Source organism: Rosa rugosa, chromosome 5, assembly GCF_958449725.1.
Source record: "Rosa rugosa chromosome 5, drRosRugo1.1, whole genome shotgun sequence".
NCBI lineage: Eukaryota > Viridiplantae > Streptophyta > Magnoliopsida > Rosales > Rosaceae > Rosa > Rosa rugosa.
The window spans coordinates 3,319,276-3,336,758 of NC_084824.1; the positions used below are offsets into that span (position 1 = coordinate 3,319,276).

General features: G+C 39.8%; 1 protein-coding gene and 2 pseudogenes across 1 annotated transcript; 1 reads left to right on the forward strand and 2 right to left on the reverse strand.

Moving 5' to 3' along the window:
* LOC133712783 (receptor protein kinase TMK1-like) overlaps nucleotides 1-17,483 on the reverse strand; it is a 138,741-nt pseudogene that overhangs the window by 118,430 nt on the left and 2,828 nt on the right.
* LOC133712787 (U-box domain-containing protein 21-like) lies at nucleotides 4,146-5,741 on the reverse strand. The gene has a single exon (XM_062138897.1). It carries the CDS (start codon nucleotides 5,650-5,652, stop codon nucleotides 4,312-4,314), a length of 1,341 nt encoding a protein of 446 aa, XP_061994881.1. The 5' UTR covers nucleotides 5,653-5,741; the 3' UTR covers nucleotides 4,146-4,311.
* LOC133712792 (probable glucan endo-1,3-beta-glucosidase BG4) lies at nucleotides 15,485-17,477 on the forward strand (annotated as a pseudogene).

Here is a 17,483-nt window from a genome sequence, read left to right on the forward strand (position 1 = left end):
GGCTTGGGCCTCAAAATCTGGGCTTGGGATTTATGGGGGCATCCTTTGGGCCTTTATGAGTTGGTTTGATTCTTCAGAGAATTGGGCCATGTGGGAGGGTGTCTTGCCACCCTCATATGTTACTTAGGCCGTGTTTGTTAGGGGGGATTGTGTTACCCCGGCTTAATTTCTTTTAGAGTCCTCCACTCTTCAAGCCAGGTTATGCTATGGAGTGCCTTGACCCATGTTTGGTGCCAGCGATATTAAATATAGAACCAACCTGCAAAACCACCAACCTGCAAAACCTTCAACACCAGCAAAGCTCCACAATCCATGGACCCAAAAGCAGTGAAATCGGACTTAGTCCTCATCCTCGACTACGGCTCCCAATACACCCACCTCATCGCTCACCGCATCCAATCCCTCTCCGTCTTCTACCTCACCATCTTCAGCACCAGCCCCCTCAAGCCCATCACCGACCTCAATCCAGCGTCGTCATCCTCCCCGAGAGCCCCACTCCATCCACACCGAGGTTCACCTTCAGCCATCATTTCCTTTGACTTTCCGTCGTCGTAGTGTGTAGTTCTCAAATTGTCGAAGTTATGACAGCCATGGGAGATCGGAGCCAGCCATGTCTGACCAGGAGCACCACATGGAAAGTCATCCACGGCAGCCCAGCCAGAGCCTGCCACCAACCTCCCACTCCGGATCGAATCCACTTCGCGAACCCATATCTGGGTCGTTTTGTAGATTTCGATTTGTGGATTTCGATTTGTGGCTGTTGAATTGGCTAAAGTTGACGATTAGGGGATCTGGGTGGTTGAAATTTGTTGGGTTTTAATGGCAGCTTTTGTGGGTTGAGGTTGAATTGCAGGTTGAGAATGATGAGAGAACGACGAACGGAAGGGAATAGTAGATCGAGTGAGAGGGGCTTCCACAATCCCATGGTTTTTGGTGGGTTTGTAGTAGACGGTGTCGGGGTGATTTTTGGGACTGTGGAGTCTCATTAAAAAGAGTCCCCTTGCTGCCAAACATGGGATAACTGGGATTGGACTAGATAAGAATGTCCAATCCAGTCCAATCCCGTGTAACAAACATCACCTTAGTGTGTTAGGCTAGCCTAACCTGAGAATGACCTACTTGGGTAGTTGGGCTTTTCTACGGTCACAAAGTGCCAGTTTAATTCAGACCATGATTCCGGTGGAGTTGGTAATTACCTCGAGTTGGATTGGAGAAAGTGACTAATGGATAAGGACTTGCTCCTATTTGTTTGCGAGGAAGTGGTTCTCTGTTGTACAACAATTGTGCGTCTGGCTAATGGGGATGCTAGTCAATGATTTTGCTCTAAAATACACGGAGTTGTTTTTTGTCTATAGGTTCGCTTTACAAAGCGGGATCAATTTAACTTGTAATGAGGCTACATTACTTAGATAGGAACTCAGTTATTTCTGTATTTAAGTGTATATTAGACTCTGGCTTTTTGGCTAGTCATCTAATGTAATGAATCTTTATTTCAAAATAATAATAATAATAATAACCTTAACGCAATAATCATGTTGTGATATTAATTATTTGAAGACGAAATTAACTTTTTTTTGTTATGAAATTAGTGATAGCAGAGGAGCAACCTCTGTAGCATTTCAAGTTATTAATCCAAAGAAAAGGTGAATAACAATAGAGGAGGAATATACAAAATTTTGGTGCTTGCCCCCGTCATCTGTACTTTCCCTCCTCATGTTCTCTTGCCAAGGATTTGTTTAGTCCCCATTGCTATATACTGTTTTTTATATTATTAATAAATTAGATTAAGGATATGGAGTTAGCCCTTGCTCCGCTTCTCTAGGAAAAAAAGAGAGGAAATATACAAAATGAACACGAAATTAACTCATTTTCAAACTTCTTTCAGAAGCATACTTTGTTCTATTTTTTTCTTTTTCTTTTTTAAGGACGGTGCTCTTTTTCTAAATTATAATGCGTGTTTTGAATATTTGATGATTTCTAGTATATATTTCTGTATTTCTTTTCTACAATAGTTAGTGGGTCGAGTGAGTGTCTATAAGTGAAATTTTCAGTGATTTGCATTGTGTAAAATGTTCCAACAAAAACATCCTCATTGAGAAATTCAAACAGATTATGGGAAAATTTTCAAATTTATCTTTTTAGGCACTTTTTTTTTAACAATAAATGGTTACACTGATGGTCCTAGTATATTCATGAATTCAACCTTAACACAATAATCATATTTGTGGAATGAATCATCTGAACACGAGATGAACTCATTTTCAAACTTCTTTCCATAATGTACTTTATTCTTTACATTTTTCTCGGGACACTGTTTTTTCTTTTTTCTAAATTCTAATGCGTGTTTTGAATATTTGATGATTTCTATTATATATATGTTTGTATTTATGTTCTATAGTAGTAAGTGGGTCAAGTGAGTGTCTAGAAGAGCAATTTTCTGTGATTTGCATTATTATAAAGTGAGCTGTTCAATCAAATGGGCATAGATTAATATTTAGCTAGAAGAGTCTAAAAGGGTCTTGTTTGCTACTCTAGAAAGTCTTCGATTTATAGCTTTTCTTTTTTGTGGTTACTAGACAGTCTTCTTGTTATGGATACGTTGCTCGTGTTCAAACTTCAAAGGCGTGGAATGAGGAGAACGAGGGATGACAATCGATTAAGTAGTCCACAAACACATCTTCGTGCTTTGATTTTTGGAGATTACTATATTAAATTTCTTCTCATTATATTCCTTTTTACGCTTATTTAGAAAATAAAAAAAAAATTGACTTGTGACTACTGCTAAAGTAAAGGACAGGGAAAATGATGCATGCTTTACAACTTATTGTCCTCGACAATGGAATTGGAGAATTGATGAACAAGCAATCCAAATATTTTTTCTTTTATAAGAAAATATAGGCAAAGTAAAATCCAAGTACTTGTTTTCTAAGTTTTACACACTCTTTTAGCCTAATTGTCGATCAAATGTCTTTGAATAGAAAAACCAAACTCAACTGTCGTGAAGAGGCCTAAGTATAAAGTACTACTCGCGTGCAATTGTAGCCGTTTTTAAAGAAAGGCATTAGGTTTGGGAAATCTCTTATTTGACTAACCTAGCTAATATCAATTTTTAAAAGAAAAAAAAATAGGAATATTAAATATGACTGATGGCAACTGCTGGTCTATAACAATGAGGATTACAACTGGGGCAATATTAATGGTGACTGTGATGATGATAGCAATATATACTTGGGGCATTGATTGGCGATAATTAATAATGGTTTATCCGTTGATTTTTAAGTGTGGTACGAACAATAATAACGATGATGGTTGTGAAAAATCGAGGGTTCATGAATTTTTCTTCATGTATGCGATGAGCTCTTAAAATGTCCGAGTGATGGTGGAATACCAACACAGATAAAATGTGCAGAAATTAAGTAAAGCTGCCAAATTAAACAGTGGAAAGACAAGGAGTAGTGATGGAAGGTAGTTAAAACAACATTAGCCAGCATGCGTATCGATCAACCTTAGTGGCTCATTATCCTACTTTTTAATCACAAAGAGATGTATGGGTAGCTTGTCATCAAAAAAAAAAAAAAAAGGTATCCACGTAAAGAATGCTTTTTTTTTGTTTGAAATACGTGAAGAATGCTTAATTTTTAATCACAAAGAGATGTATAGGTAGCCACGTAAATAATGTGCGCCATTTTGTCTTTGAGACTGCTATGACTATAAGCTCGAGAAAAAGTTGCAGACAGGAAATAGGCAGAAGATATGGAAGATGTGACGGGCTAGCAATAGTACTCCTGTTTTGTTTTGTTTTTAAGGAAGGATCAGTCAATTCAGGCTCCTAGAAGCTTGCTGACCAGACCCAGCATTCCATCAAGACTGGGTTGCTCTCAAGCTAATTAATATGAGTAATCGTTTTCCATATTGAATTCCACCGAAAATTTGAAGTACTAGATCACTTCTAGACCCCATGCATATATGACTTGTGGCTCGCTGTGAGTATTAATCCAACTGCCACCTCCAAACCATATTTTGAAGTTTGAACTATTCAATCCATGCCACCATTGATTCTTGAATGCAATCCCAAAAGCATTGTAACTCAAACATGTATATTAAGGTAGCACACTCAAAATACCAATTATTTAACACAGATTCAATAGCCAAATATAGTGATCGCTCATGTACCAATAATATGTAAAAGTTGTATTTTTTGTACAGTATTTGGAACTGTGAAAAAGGGTATAGATATATAACAAACCCTTATTTATCGATCTCTCTCTCTAATCTAAGATCAAAACTAATTAGAATGGTTTGTAAGTTGAATCAAAAGGGCCTCTTGAGCTCCTTAAAATCCATGGACTCAATGCACTCCAACCTCGCCCTGTGAAGATTCAACAACTTCAACAACTCGGTCGCCTTCTCTTTAGTCCTCTCCCCACACCCAACTTGCAACAGCAACAACAGCTTCTGAAAAACTCCCACTTGGAGCACCTCTAGAACAAGACCTCCCTCGTCGTCTTCCCTCTCGTCCTTCTTGCAAAGCTTCCAAAGAATGGACACAGCAAACTCGGTAGCTAAATCCGAAACCCTAAACATCTTCTTGACTACGACCGGCATGATCAGGGCATTGTCGCGGGCCTCTTCCCTCCCTTGCTTGCTTCCACAAATCGCATCGAGAACCCCCAACGCCTTTTCGCAAATGCTCCTCTCGGCATCCACAACTAATTCCGATAGCATGGACACCAATCCCATTTGCACAAATTTTCCTTTGACGCTCTCTCTTGAGCTAGAAGACGTGGAATTAAGCATGTGGTAAATGATGACCAACGAAGCTTTAGTAGAAGTAGGGCAAATTGGCTCTTTGATCAGCTTCACTAGGGCTTCCAAAGCTCCTTCAATCTCTTCCAAAGCATCAGTCTTTTGCTTATCAGCCGAAAGAGCCTCTTTTAGAACCAAGACTGCGTTCCTTCTCTGTGACAAATCTCCACCGTCCAAAAACCTCACCATGCAATGCAACGAATCTGTGGATCCAAGATATACGTTGGCCTCCGAATGAAGCGGGAAAATCAACGTCAGAGCAGACAATATCTCCTCCAAAACGCCAACGTTTTCATGAAAAGAACCCGCCGTTGAAAAAGCACCAAACGCCGCCGCTAAAGAACTCGCCGCTCCGTTAGCGACAATGCACCGCTTGTTGCGCTCGCTTTCTTTAGTCAACGCCTTGACCTTCTGCACCAGCTCTCTGCAGCCGGCTTCGTCCTTCTTTTCCGCCGACGACGTAATCCTCGAGAGAATCTCGGCGACTTCCACAGAACTCACCGGAATCCGTGGCGTGGGGATACGCTCCACGCCGAAGGACTTCTTCTCCACGCACCAGTCTTGTATCATTTTCCTGATGGTGTGATTCGGAATCGGCTCCAAAGTTGTGAGTACCTGGTTGGTAGTAGGGCAAGTCACGTTTCCGGCTTCGATCCATTTCTCAATGCTCTGCCGATCGTATGTGATCCCGGTAGACAACGTGACGGGATCTTTCATCAAGTCCAACGAGATCGGGCACCGGAAGTGGCTCGGTATCGTCAGCTCAATGTCTCCGCCGGCCTCGCCATGCCGTGAATGTTTCGCGGCGTGACGGCCGGGCCTCAGCCTTCTCCATGACAAAGTCATATTAGTCGATTTGATCTGGTTGAAGTTCAATGTAGAACAACGAAATTTGGAGGTTTGTGTTTGTGTTTGTGTTTGTTTGAGTTGAATGAGAAATGGGGTTGGTTGGGTTATATATATATAGAGTTGTTTGAACGTTTATAATATGTACGCGGCTGAAGTTTGAAAAAAAAAAAAAAAAAAATTGGGACAAAGTATTTAAGAAATCAAAGAATGATGGGATAGAGGGGGTGATGGATTTTGAATATTTGACCGTTGAATGTTTGAAATGGTAAACGGAACACCGTCAAAGCTAGTGGGGAGTAGTGCGTACTGTTTGGAATTGATCAAGAATCAAAGGTTTGACGCCGAAAGCCGTCAACGAAAGGAAAGGTCGGTGGACTGACCGACTCTTAGGATTAGCTTAATTAATTAGACTCTTAACATGGAGGATTGGTTATTAACTTATTATATTAGGGTTTTGAACTACACGCCCACGGAACGACGTCGTAAGGGTAGTGGCTTACGCGTAGGAGGAGGTGCGTGCTGGACTGGGTCTTAGAATTTGAGGGTGGTCGAAGCCTCGAAGGAATGAACCCGGCATCATCGGCATGCATGAATATTATGAAATACGTAGTGAAACTAACCTTGAAAATTTCCTCACACGCAATTCTTGGCCACGTCTACTACTATGCAGAGCGTTCGTCAAGCATAGATTTTTAATCGAATGAGAAATTTCGTTAAAGAGAAAAGGAAAATATATATATATATATATATATATATATATATATATATATATATGAAAGTTGAAACGAAGGGTGTTGGCTCATTGAAAATGCATGCACATCAAAGACTTAATTGTGTTTAACTTCTATAACTCAAAAAAGCCGTCTAACTGCCTTCCATGATCGAGGGAGCAGCAAACATGGAGCAAAATGCTGAAGGAGGAATAAACACTACAAGCCCACTTCAATGTCATCTGAGTTTCTTAATTTCTCTATCTTCAGCTTTCTATGGTTTTCAAATTTCGATGCGCGCCAAGCGACTATTAAGAGCTAGCAAACCAATTAAGCCCATCTTGTAACAAGGAAAGTATTTATACTAATGTGGCACCTTTTTGTAATTAGAAAAACTGAGGGTGGAGATATCAAGTAATACGATAGGGGTGAGTCGGGTGACATTAACCCGATAGCCATGAAGCTGCCCTGACAAACTGACCATATATAGACATCATCTTTGCCGCTACGATGCAATGCAGTTTTTAAAGAGAAATGTAAACCGTGTTGGGTAGTTTAAGTTGAGCTAACACTACAATTAATGAAACTAAAACCAATTTGGGTTTGGGAACACATATGTTCCACGAGTCCATGGCCAATAATTAACCATGGTTGCCTAACCAATAATTGGTTTGGAACTTGGAAGCTAGAAGATGTGTTTATGCACCGTCAGTGCACTATCACTGAAACATCTGAGCCCTTGATTTTGATCCAAATTCAGTCTAGCCATTAATTGCACGTTATGATCTGTTAGTCCAGTTAGTTTGGTAAAAATGTGTTTATTGGGTAAAAATAGCTTGGGCAAGTTACTTGGTCATAACCAACGTACAGAGCTCTGTTCTCCAACAACAATTAACCTCAGACCTCAGCAGCCTCATTGGTCATAGCCTCACCGCCAGTCCGCCACCAAACAGCTAAAGGGCGTTGATATTCCTCCGCCAAAACCCTCGTGCTCGCCAGAAACCAAATAACCAAGTCCGATACCTTACCGTAGAAGCCAGAGATTGTGATTTTACATAAGTTGCTCAGATGATGTGTAAGATTATTAGAACAAAACCCACAGATGGGAGAAATCTGATATCCAGAATATCAATTAGATCAAAACTCAATGAAATTGAAAACCAATTATAGCAACGAGTAGAGCTTGATGAGTCGACGAAGTTTCTCATCTCATGCTTCCTCAATAGTCGCCGGAAAATGCCGAAAACCCCTTCAGAAAGCCTGAAGCTTTCGGGATTCAGTTCTCTCTCCAAGATCCACGAATGGGTGAACTGATCTCAGGAGAATGTCGGCGATGAGACGACGAACATAACGGCACCTTTTTGAAGCAGTGAAGTAGCCGGACGGCGAAATTCCGACCGGGTCGTTATCTCGGGTCGTCGGGTCGAGAACATGGTCGATTGCGTTGGACCAATTTTTTTTTTTTTAAATTAATTTCTATAATTCTAAAATTTCGAAAAATTGTAATAAATAGCTTGAATACCCAAAAATTTCTCGAAAAAGTCTCACGACCTCATCGCTTTGTGTACTTTATTACCAAACCTTCAAATTGTAGATTTTACCTTAAGAAAAATTCAGGAAAAGACTCCCGAGCATTGATAATATTTACAAAGGTTAAGAAATAAATCTCGAACAACCTCATCTTACCTACTTTAATTTTTCTGGAGCTCGTGTTTAAAAATTTCCTTCTTAAATTTTTTCCTCATGATTCGGTTCTCCTTATGCGCGCAAGTTGCAAGTATAAGTGAATATAGGATTGACAGTTTTGGTCGATGTCGTGTTTCTCCAAATTCATTTTCCACGTTGCTGTTGCTTTTGAAAGGTCCAGATCACTTCATATGCGATGTACAAGTTATACAACATTAGTAGGCAAATTGGTACTTCTTATAGTCTGCGAAATAAAAGTTGAAAAACTTTATTTTCGATAATTTTCACGTATTCATGACATATATAGATATACGTCATATTCACATTTTCCACCTACTCAGAACTCGCGTTTAAAAATTTCCTTCTTAAATTTTTTTTGCTCGTGATTCAATTCTCCTTAGGCGCGCAAGTATAGATGAACGTGAATATAGGATTGACTGTTTTAGTCGATGTCGTGTTTCTCCAAATTCATTTTCCACCTTGTTGTTGCTTTTGAAAGGTTCACATCACTTCATATGCAATGTACAAGTTATACAACATTAGTAGACGTATTGGTATTTCTTACGGTTTGCGAAATAAAAATTGAAAAACTTTGTTTTTGATCATTTACACGTATTCATGACATAGTTATATGTCGTGTGAAAAAATTGAAACGGTTCATGATTGTTATGTTATCGATCAACCAAAAAGTTATATATATTACTTCAGTTGACAAAGTGGATTGAAGTCGAAACTATGACGAAATTAGATAAATTTTTTATAACCTACATACAATATTTCAATTCTCTCATCCAAAAGTTGGCTTTCCTAGTTTCTTATGTCTTGATAAAGTTGCTCTTTGAAAAACTTAATTGATAAATCTTTGGTTGTAAAAGTAAAAGTAACTTTGGTTGACTAAATGAATCTAAGTCTTTACGAAAATGAATTTGGTGAATTATTTTAATTTAATTTTTTTGAATGAAATTGAAAGTCGATAAATTTAATGAAAAATTTATTACTACTCTGTAAAATTTAAGAAACTAAAGTGGAATACATGGATATATTACTACTAAGGTAATGTCAAATACACATATTCTCCGACCCTATTGTTTTCGCTCTCTTTTTCCGTCTCCATTCCTTTATAGTTTTTGGCCCTATTGTCAATTACATGTGCACCCTCCCTACTATATATTACTACTCAAAAAAATTTAAGGAATTAAAGTGAAATTATTGGAAATTGAGTCTATGGTTTTGATGATTGTTTAGAGACCTCAAGAATATTTTCTGAATTTTTTTTATGTTAAATCTCTAATTTATGGACTTGATAATAAGGTACGCAATGGGACAAGTCGGTGAGAATTAAAGAATTTTTCGACTGCCGAATTATTTATTATGATTTTTTAAAATTTTTGAATTATGAAAAATTATTTAAGGAATAAAAAATTTAATGACCCAAGGGGCCTAGAAGAGCCGGCTCTCTCTACCCGTTTTCTCGACCAGCGAGGCTATGATGGTGACCCGACCGTATCTCCTCCATCCGGAAATGTCGCGGCGGAGAACTGGTCGCATCCAACTCATCTTTCCATCGCCGACGTGCCTGTGGTCTTGGTTTGTCGATTGGTCAAGTGTGGAGGGAGAATCGGTTGCCGAGAGCTTTGGCAGCTCTGCGGTTCTTCGGCCTAGTTTAATTTCCGGCGATTTGGTCCCCGTTGGCGATGCTGCTGAACTTCGGTAATGGCCACGCTTTCTTATGCCAATAACCATGCCGGAAGTAATTTTTATCATGGTTGTACTTGTTGAGAATGTGTATAAATATAACTCCCACATTGGAAAAATATAACTTTGCTTATGGGTTTATAAGGGTTTGAGCCACTCCATCCATTGCCAATTGGTTTTGGATGTGAACCCCAGATTACTTTATCATGATATCAGAGCGGGTTACCCACGCGTTTGGTTTCAGGATTGGCCACACGTGCTCACCGTCACCCAATATAACTTGTCCACGTGATTGGTTTTGGATGTGAACCCCATATTACTTTATTAGTACTTCCTTGTGATTCAATTATAATTTTGAATTCTAGTCACGTGCTTCATCTCTAACTCACAACCCAATCATCTCAGCCTCTTCCCAACACTAGCTCCATGGTGTGGTTGCAATGGAGATCAATCTGGTCGCTGGTCGACCTCTTCCCAACACTAGCTCCATGGTGTGGTTGCAATGGAGATCGATCTGGTCACTGGTCGACATCGATCAAGAGTACTCAAAGAGTATAGAATAGCAGTTTCAGTTTGTTTCAACAGAGGGGCAGCAATTTTGATATGGTAACTTCGTTAGATAACGGCGCGTGGCTTACACGGGCTGTTAGTTTTGTCAGTACAACTTTACTGACGGTGCATGGAATAAGCTTTCACAAGGGATCCGAATATTCTGAACACTGGACTAGTGGAACGTATTATCCCATGTTTGGTTACTGAGGAAGAGAACAGTGTGCTTATTGCAATCCCGTCGTCTCAGGAGATACATGATACTGTTATGGGTATGGATAGCTTTAGTGCCCCAGGTCCTGATGGTTTTAATGGGAGTTTCTTTCAATCTTGCTGGTCTGTGGTTGGTCCTGAGGTTGTTTTGATGGTTCAAACATTCTTTGAAAATGGTCACATTATGCCACACTTCAACTCCAACATCATTACACTCATCCCTAAGCAACAGGAGTCTGAGACCATTTCTGATTATAGGCCCATTGCGCTTGCCAACTTTGGGTTCAAAATTATTACGAAACTTATAGCGGACCGTCTTGGTCGCGTTGCAGCACGAATCGTGTCTCCTAATCAAAGCGCTTTTATCCCAGGTCGTACCATCATTGATCCTATTACCCAAACCTCAGAATGTATAAACCTCCTTGATGGGAACTGCAAATATGGTAATATTGCTATAAAGTTTGATATCAGAAAGGCTTTTGATACGTTGAATTGGGATTTTCTCTTACGGGTTCTTGCCGCTTTTGGCTTCTGCTCAACTTTTGTCAGGTATGTTAATAGCATTTTGCAATCTGCCTATCTTTCAATAAATGTGAATGGCAAAGCTTGTGGGTATTTTACTTGCTCCAGGGGTGTGCGCCAAGGTGACCCCTTGTCACCACTGCTCTTCTGTATTGCAGAGGAAGTTCTAAGTAGGGGTATCACCTCTTTGGTTAATAGAAAAAAGATCCGTTGCATTAAAGCTCCAGGTTACGTCACACCTCCATCACATGTTTTGTTTGCGGATGATGTAATGGTTTTTCTTCAAGGTCGCTACAAGTACCTCGGAAACTTGATGTCATTCATGGATGAATATGCATTAAATTCGGGTCAGAATGTAAACAAAGCAAAATCACAGCTTTTTCTTGGCAAGATTGCAGTTCAACGACAAGTGAGAATAAAGAATATTCTGGATGTCAATGTTAGCAATTTCCCTTTTACTTATTTGGGTGTTCCCATTTTTGTGGGGAGGCCTAAATCAGATTTTCTAGCTTCTGCCCATTGCGGACAAAGTGAAGAGCAAGCTCAGTTCCTGGAAGGGCAGATTACTTTCACAGGCAGGTAGGCTGCAATTAATTAGTTCTGTTATTCATAGCCAGTTAATTTACAGCTTCCAGGTTTATGAATGGCCCCATGAACTTCTGAAGAAAGTCCAAAGGTGGGTTCGTAATTTTTTCTGGAACGGTGATCCTATGAAAGACGGCTGTGCACTTGTAGCCTGGAAGAATTGTTGCACCCCCAAATATCGAGGTGGTCTAGGTTTGAAAGACCTTTTCACACTCAATAAGTCATTGCTCTTGAAACGTTGCTGGGATGTAGTCACAAGAATTACTCCTTCTGCGATTCTGCTCCATGATCGTTTCTTAACCCCAGGTTTGCTTCCTTCCAGCTACTATAAGAAATCGTCGATTTGGTTGGGGCTCAAAAAGCTTTGGCCTCAGTTTCATGCTAATCTTCAATGGGTTGTTGGGGATGGTAGATTGATTCGATTCTGGAAGGATAATTGGTTGGGTGAAACACTTGTAAATTCTTTTCATTGCTCCCCCGATTTTCTTCCATTCCTTTATGACAAGGTTTGTACTTTTATTCATAATAATGAATGGAGAATTCCTTGGAGTTTCCAGCTAGTGCATCCGCAAGCAGCTGCAGCTATTTACTCTGTTCCATTACCTACCATTGATGTCCCAGATCAGCCAGTATGGGCTTTGGAGCGGTCTGGTGTACTCACTGCTCAATCTGCCTACAGTTTCCTTGCTGACCCGCGGCCAAGGGTAAGATGGGGGAGCAAAATATGGCATGGTGCCATCCAACCTCGGAAAAGTTTAGTGACTTGGAAGGTTTTGTTGAATCGAATTCCTACAGATGACCTACTCCAACGAAGAGGATCAGTCCTATGCTCACGATGCCAATTGTGCAAATCTAACTCTGAAAGCACAAGTCATCTCTTTGTTACATGTGAGGCTTCTCTCTTGATCTGGCATTGGGTGGTGTCTCTTTTCAAACTTCGTTTTGATCCAGGTATGTCATTAGTTGACCTGCTAGAAGGCAACTTCGTTTCTAGCCTCTCTATTTCCTCCAAGCTACTTTGGTATATTTCTTTTTGCAATATCCTTTGGAATTTTTGGATGGAGCGTAACAGATTAAAGCATGATGGAGGTGACTTTAATGAGGTGAATTTTAAACAGAAGTTGATCTTGTCTTTTAAGGAATCAGCATCTCTGGTTTTTACCCCTTCTTCTAACCCCCAGTCTCTGCCAATTTTTGTGCTTCTGGGTCTTTCCCCTTTAAGCCCTGCAGCCCCTAGAGTTGTGCAAGTGTTATGGCACCCCCCTCCTATTCATTGGGTGAAAGTAAACACCGATGGATCTTTCCATGGGCCGTCTCTTGCAGGTTATGGTGGGATTTTCCGTACTAGTGAGGCAGAATTTCTAGGGGCCTTCTGTGCCAGGGTTGTAGTGCCTAGTGCTCTAGACGCAGAGATGTTAGCTGTCATTGAGGCAGTGCGCTTAGCTTGGACAAATGGGTGGCACAATCTGTGGTTAGAAGTGGATTCTTTGCTTCTGTTAAAGTACTTCAAGGTTCCCTTGTCTGTTCCTTGGCATCTTCGTACAATTTGGGGTAACTGCTTGCAAACAACCCGTCAAATGAATGTTCACATCTCCCACATCTTCAGGGAAGGTAACTCAGTAGCAGACAAGCTAGTTAGCTAACTATGGTGCCAGTTCAAATAACTATGTTTGGTGGGATTTGTTACCACCGTTTCTATACTCCTCTTTTGGTCAGGATCTATCTTTTTGTCCTCGTTATAGGTTTTCTTAATCTTGGTTTTCTTGGGCTCTTTTCTGGAGTTCCACATTGTATTTTGCTCTGTATTGAGATGTTTTGTATGCTCGGGTTTTGGGTATTTGTCCCTCCCGACGATTTTTTAATTTCAATAAATAAACCGGGCGTGGGGCTGAGCCTCCCAGTTAGGCTGGGTTCCAAACCCTTTAAAAAAAAAAAAAAAAAAAACTCCCCTAGAAGATGACTTGGAATCAAATCCAAATGGCATTCCAAAGGAGAGCTTGTAGCATCTGTATCTTGCTCCACGTGTTTACCGAGCCTATATATCACTAATGTATTAGAACAATAGAACCGACCACCACTTAACAATAGTATTTGAAAAACTAAAGATATCTCGTAAATAATTATGATATTACAGACATTTGCTTCCAATTCCAAAAGTGCAACAAAATTCCTCTCAAGTGAAAGTGTAGACTTTCAATATATTGATCGAACTCGGCCCCAAGTAGCATGTCAGATTGTAAACCCTAGATTTCAATGGTTGCGCATAGGGCATCCAGAAGATAAAACTTTAGCTAGCTTCCACGCCAAATTAACACCACTCATATCTTCACAGTCGAGTATTCAAATAACTAGACCCACTTCCTTGGATTATGTGGTAGGTTCAACAACCCCGAAATTTTTGGTTTATGTGGAAAGGATATCTGGATATACAGAAAAAATGGTTAAAAGAAGAAACAATGAATCGAAAGTGGATCCAAAGTCACACAGTAATAGCGTAAAATGTGCAAAATTAGAACTATGTATTGGAAGGTCATCATCAAGATTTCAGACCTCGGAGGGGATTAGGAAAAGGAAAAACGACCATTGTGCATCTAACATTTTTCAACTACACGTTTTACTATATTAAGAATGAACATTGTGCAGTATTGATGATCATTAACCAACCGATCACCTTCCATGTGCATTACTGGTAATCATATACCTACATAGCTGTAGTCTCTTCCATATTACATACTTTGTAATGTGTTCTTCGTATGGCATGATATATATAAATATATATAGAATGTATACATATACGTACATACGTATATCAGTAAAATATAACAATATCACAAAGGTTGATGAGTATGCATTTTGATCAGTATAATTTGAAAATAGAACAGCTAATAGGTAATTATATATCGATACAAATTTAACTTATCTCCACCTACGAATATACTTATTTTTAAATTAGTAAATTTTACTCTTTCCGACATAAAACTTGCATTCTTTCTGTGTCACATAAATACTGTAACTACTAAACATGTATACATACGGTTACGAATCATATAGATACTAAACAAGATTATAGTGATGAGTACTACCCTAGCTGCAGCTAGCTGGCCTCAACTTGCATAACTATTGATGCGTCAAATTTTTTCTTTTCTTACGGGGTATCTGTGAACTTCTGAGCTTCCTCTTTTTAGGCTGGAGTGAAATTATCTTCTTTCTGAAAAAGGAACTTGCTTTTCCTTGAACGAGTTGTTCTACTAATTATTTTTTAGATAAAAGGAGAATTGTTGTTTTCTGCAGGATTTGTGGCATAACTTCTGAGTTCTGAGCTTCCTTTTTTTGGCTCGAGTTAACTTTCTTCTTTCTCAAAAAGAAGTTGCATATGAAAACTTGATTAGGTACGGTGTGTAGATAAAAGAAGAATAGTTTTGCCTTGTACACAACCTACACAACCACCAACTCTGATTATCATGTGTTCTTTCAAGAGCATTTTTTTTTCCTATCAAAATTTAGCAACCTTGTTTTCACTTTCTGAAATGTCTTCGATTACACATTCAGTTACTTATCTTCAAATTTTCTGCTCATAAATACAACATCTCGCTTGGTAGATCTATTGGTAAAACCATTTTTTTTTACCATATATTGATGATCGATCTCGATCTTTCAATTGGTTTATATATGTTAGTGTTGGCTAAATGTTTAAGATGCCAAAACTATTTCTAGATCTTCTAACTTTCTGCATGCATGCGGTTCCTTTTCCTGTGTCATTAGTAAGCTATACACAAATCACCTAATTTGAGATTAATGCACACATCTTGGTTTGGCATCTATATTGATAAGTACATGCATAAACAGGGTATCGATCTCGATCTCAGTATGTTAAAACGCGTAAAGTATTTTTTCTTTTCCCTTGAGGGAAGATAACTGTCCACATGATATTAAGTAATAACTGTTGCCGTATTAGTGATGGCTAGGTTGACAATATTCACTCTGTACGTCACTTCAGCAATGTTGGTCCTTGTCGAAGGCATAGGGTTTAATGCTGATAGCGCATGGCTACTGCCACTCCGAGTACTCGACACTTATGACATAGACAATGTGAGGGTATTTGGCACCGCTGCCGAGTTCATTAAGTGGGCAGGCGGGCCTGACATGACTACTGTTGGCAGCACTGTTGGCATACGGAACGAGGACGTGCCCAAGTTGGCGGCAAGTGCCGATGAATTGGACAAGTGGTACACAGAAGTTATCGATGGTGCCTTAAAGTCCTTCCGTGTCACTCACATCACTGTTGGCAATGAAAATGATTCCAGGTCCCTTTGCTAGGGAGGTTTTAACCGTAATCAAGTCTCTACAAGACAAGCTCGTTAAAATTGGAAAAGCAGATATGGTGACAACATCTGTGGGATCATCAGTTTTGGGGGCTTCTTATCCGCCTTCTACCGGTGAGTTTGCAGCAAATAACCTCAATGACATGAAAGACGTTCTCCGGCTTCTATCAGCATACGGAGCACCGCTGATGATCAATGTCTATCCATACTATGCATATGCTGCCGACCGAAGCCACGTTCCCTTGGACTAAGCTCTCTTTAATGCAACCGCCCCTGTGGTTCATGATGGGGAATTGGCCTACCAGAACCTTTTCGATGCTATGGTGGATTCATTCTACTGGGCAATGGAGAAAGCAGAGTACCGAAATGTGAGTATCGTGGTGTCTGAGACTGGCTGGCCTCGCACTGGCACTATCCCAGAAGTCGCAGAAACATATAACCGGAACTTGGTGAAACGGATGAAGTCAGGAGTGGGAACCCCCAAAAGACCTAACGATACTTTTGGAGCGTTTATATATGCGTACCACGATGGGCCACATGATTCTTTTGGAGTTTTCGATCCAAACCACACCGACCGGCCTTTTTATGCATAAGTTCCCCCTGTAATGCATATATAGACATAAAGTTACCGTTGTGTTATAATAAAGTACTTTTGCAATCTTACGTAAGATTGCAAAAAGATAAATAAGACATTTATATTAACATGAACGATTCTGGATATTAGTGTAAAAACCTCTGCCGCATCATTCGTTCATTCCTCAACCCCTACTTACCGCGATTATAACCCACCAGTTTAGAAAAGCTAGAAGACATACAACAATCAAGGGACTATGCGGAGAATGCATAGCATGGTATAATCCAAGGCTAGCTTAGGATAGTGTGGTGAATATAACAATCCGTTAGTGCTATCTGCAGTTCTGAACTTAGGATGATTAATCAAAGGTATGTGCCACTACTAAACACATCTAAACAAAGTCCACGAAGGAATGAAGGATTATCATTACATTTACATATCACCTCTTCATTGATAATTCTGTCTAGTAGTCATCTCCACAAGCTCTAATGTACCAGAACATTTGAAACTACTATGACTTAAAAGTTGGCAACAACTAAAATCTGAAAAGCACAAGAGGAACAAACATGAAGCAGCAGATGTATAAATAACACTACAAGCCACCAAGGTAACTCTCAATAACTTTACCGCCCATCTGATGATGTAAACGACTCTGCAAATCCAGAAGGCCGATTAGGAATGCTGGTCTGGGTGGTATGCCCGCTAGGAAAGATCGATGAAGATGAGGATTCATCAATGTTGCTTTTGCCCTCCGCAGCCTGCCACATCTTTACTGCTTCATTTAACGGCACATCGAAGTTGATTGCATCCATCTCATCCAAATCTTCTTGCTTAGATGGCTTCCATTGCTCAACAAGCGATGAAAGTACATTGACTGCATGCATGACCTATGTCAGGCCTTTGGTACGGCTCCCTTGCGCTGCAATGACCAGCAGCAAGCTCAGCAACTGTACTAATACTAGAAATTGTTTC

Excerpts from the sequence above, each read along its gene's own strand:
- LOC133712787 (XM_062138897.1), bottom strand. The coding sequence starts at position 5,652 with ATGACTTTGTCATGGAGAAGGCTGAGGCCCGGCCGTCACGCCGCGAAA.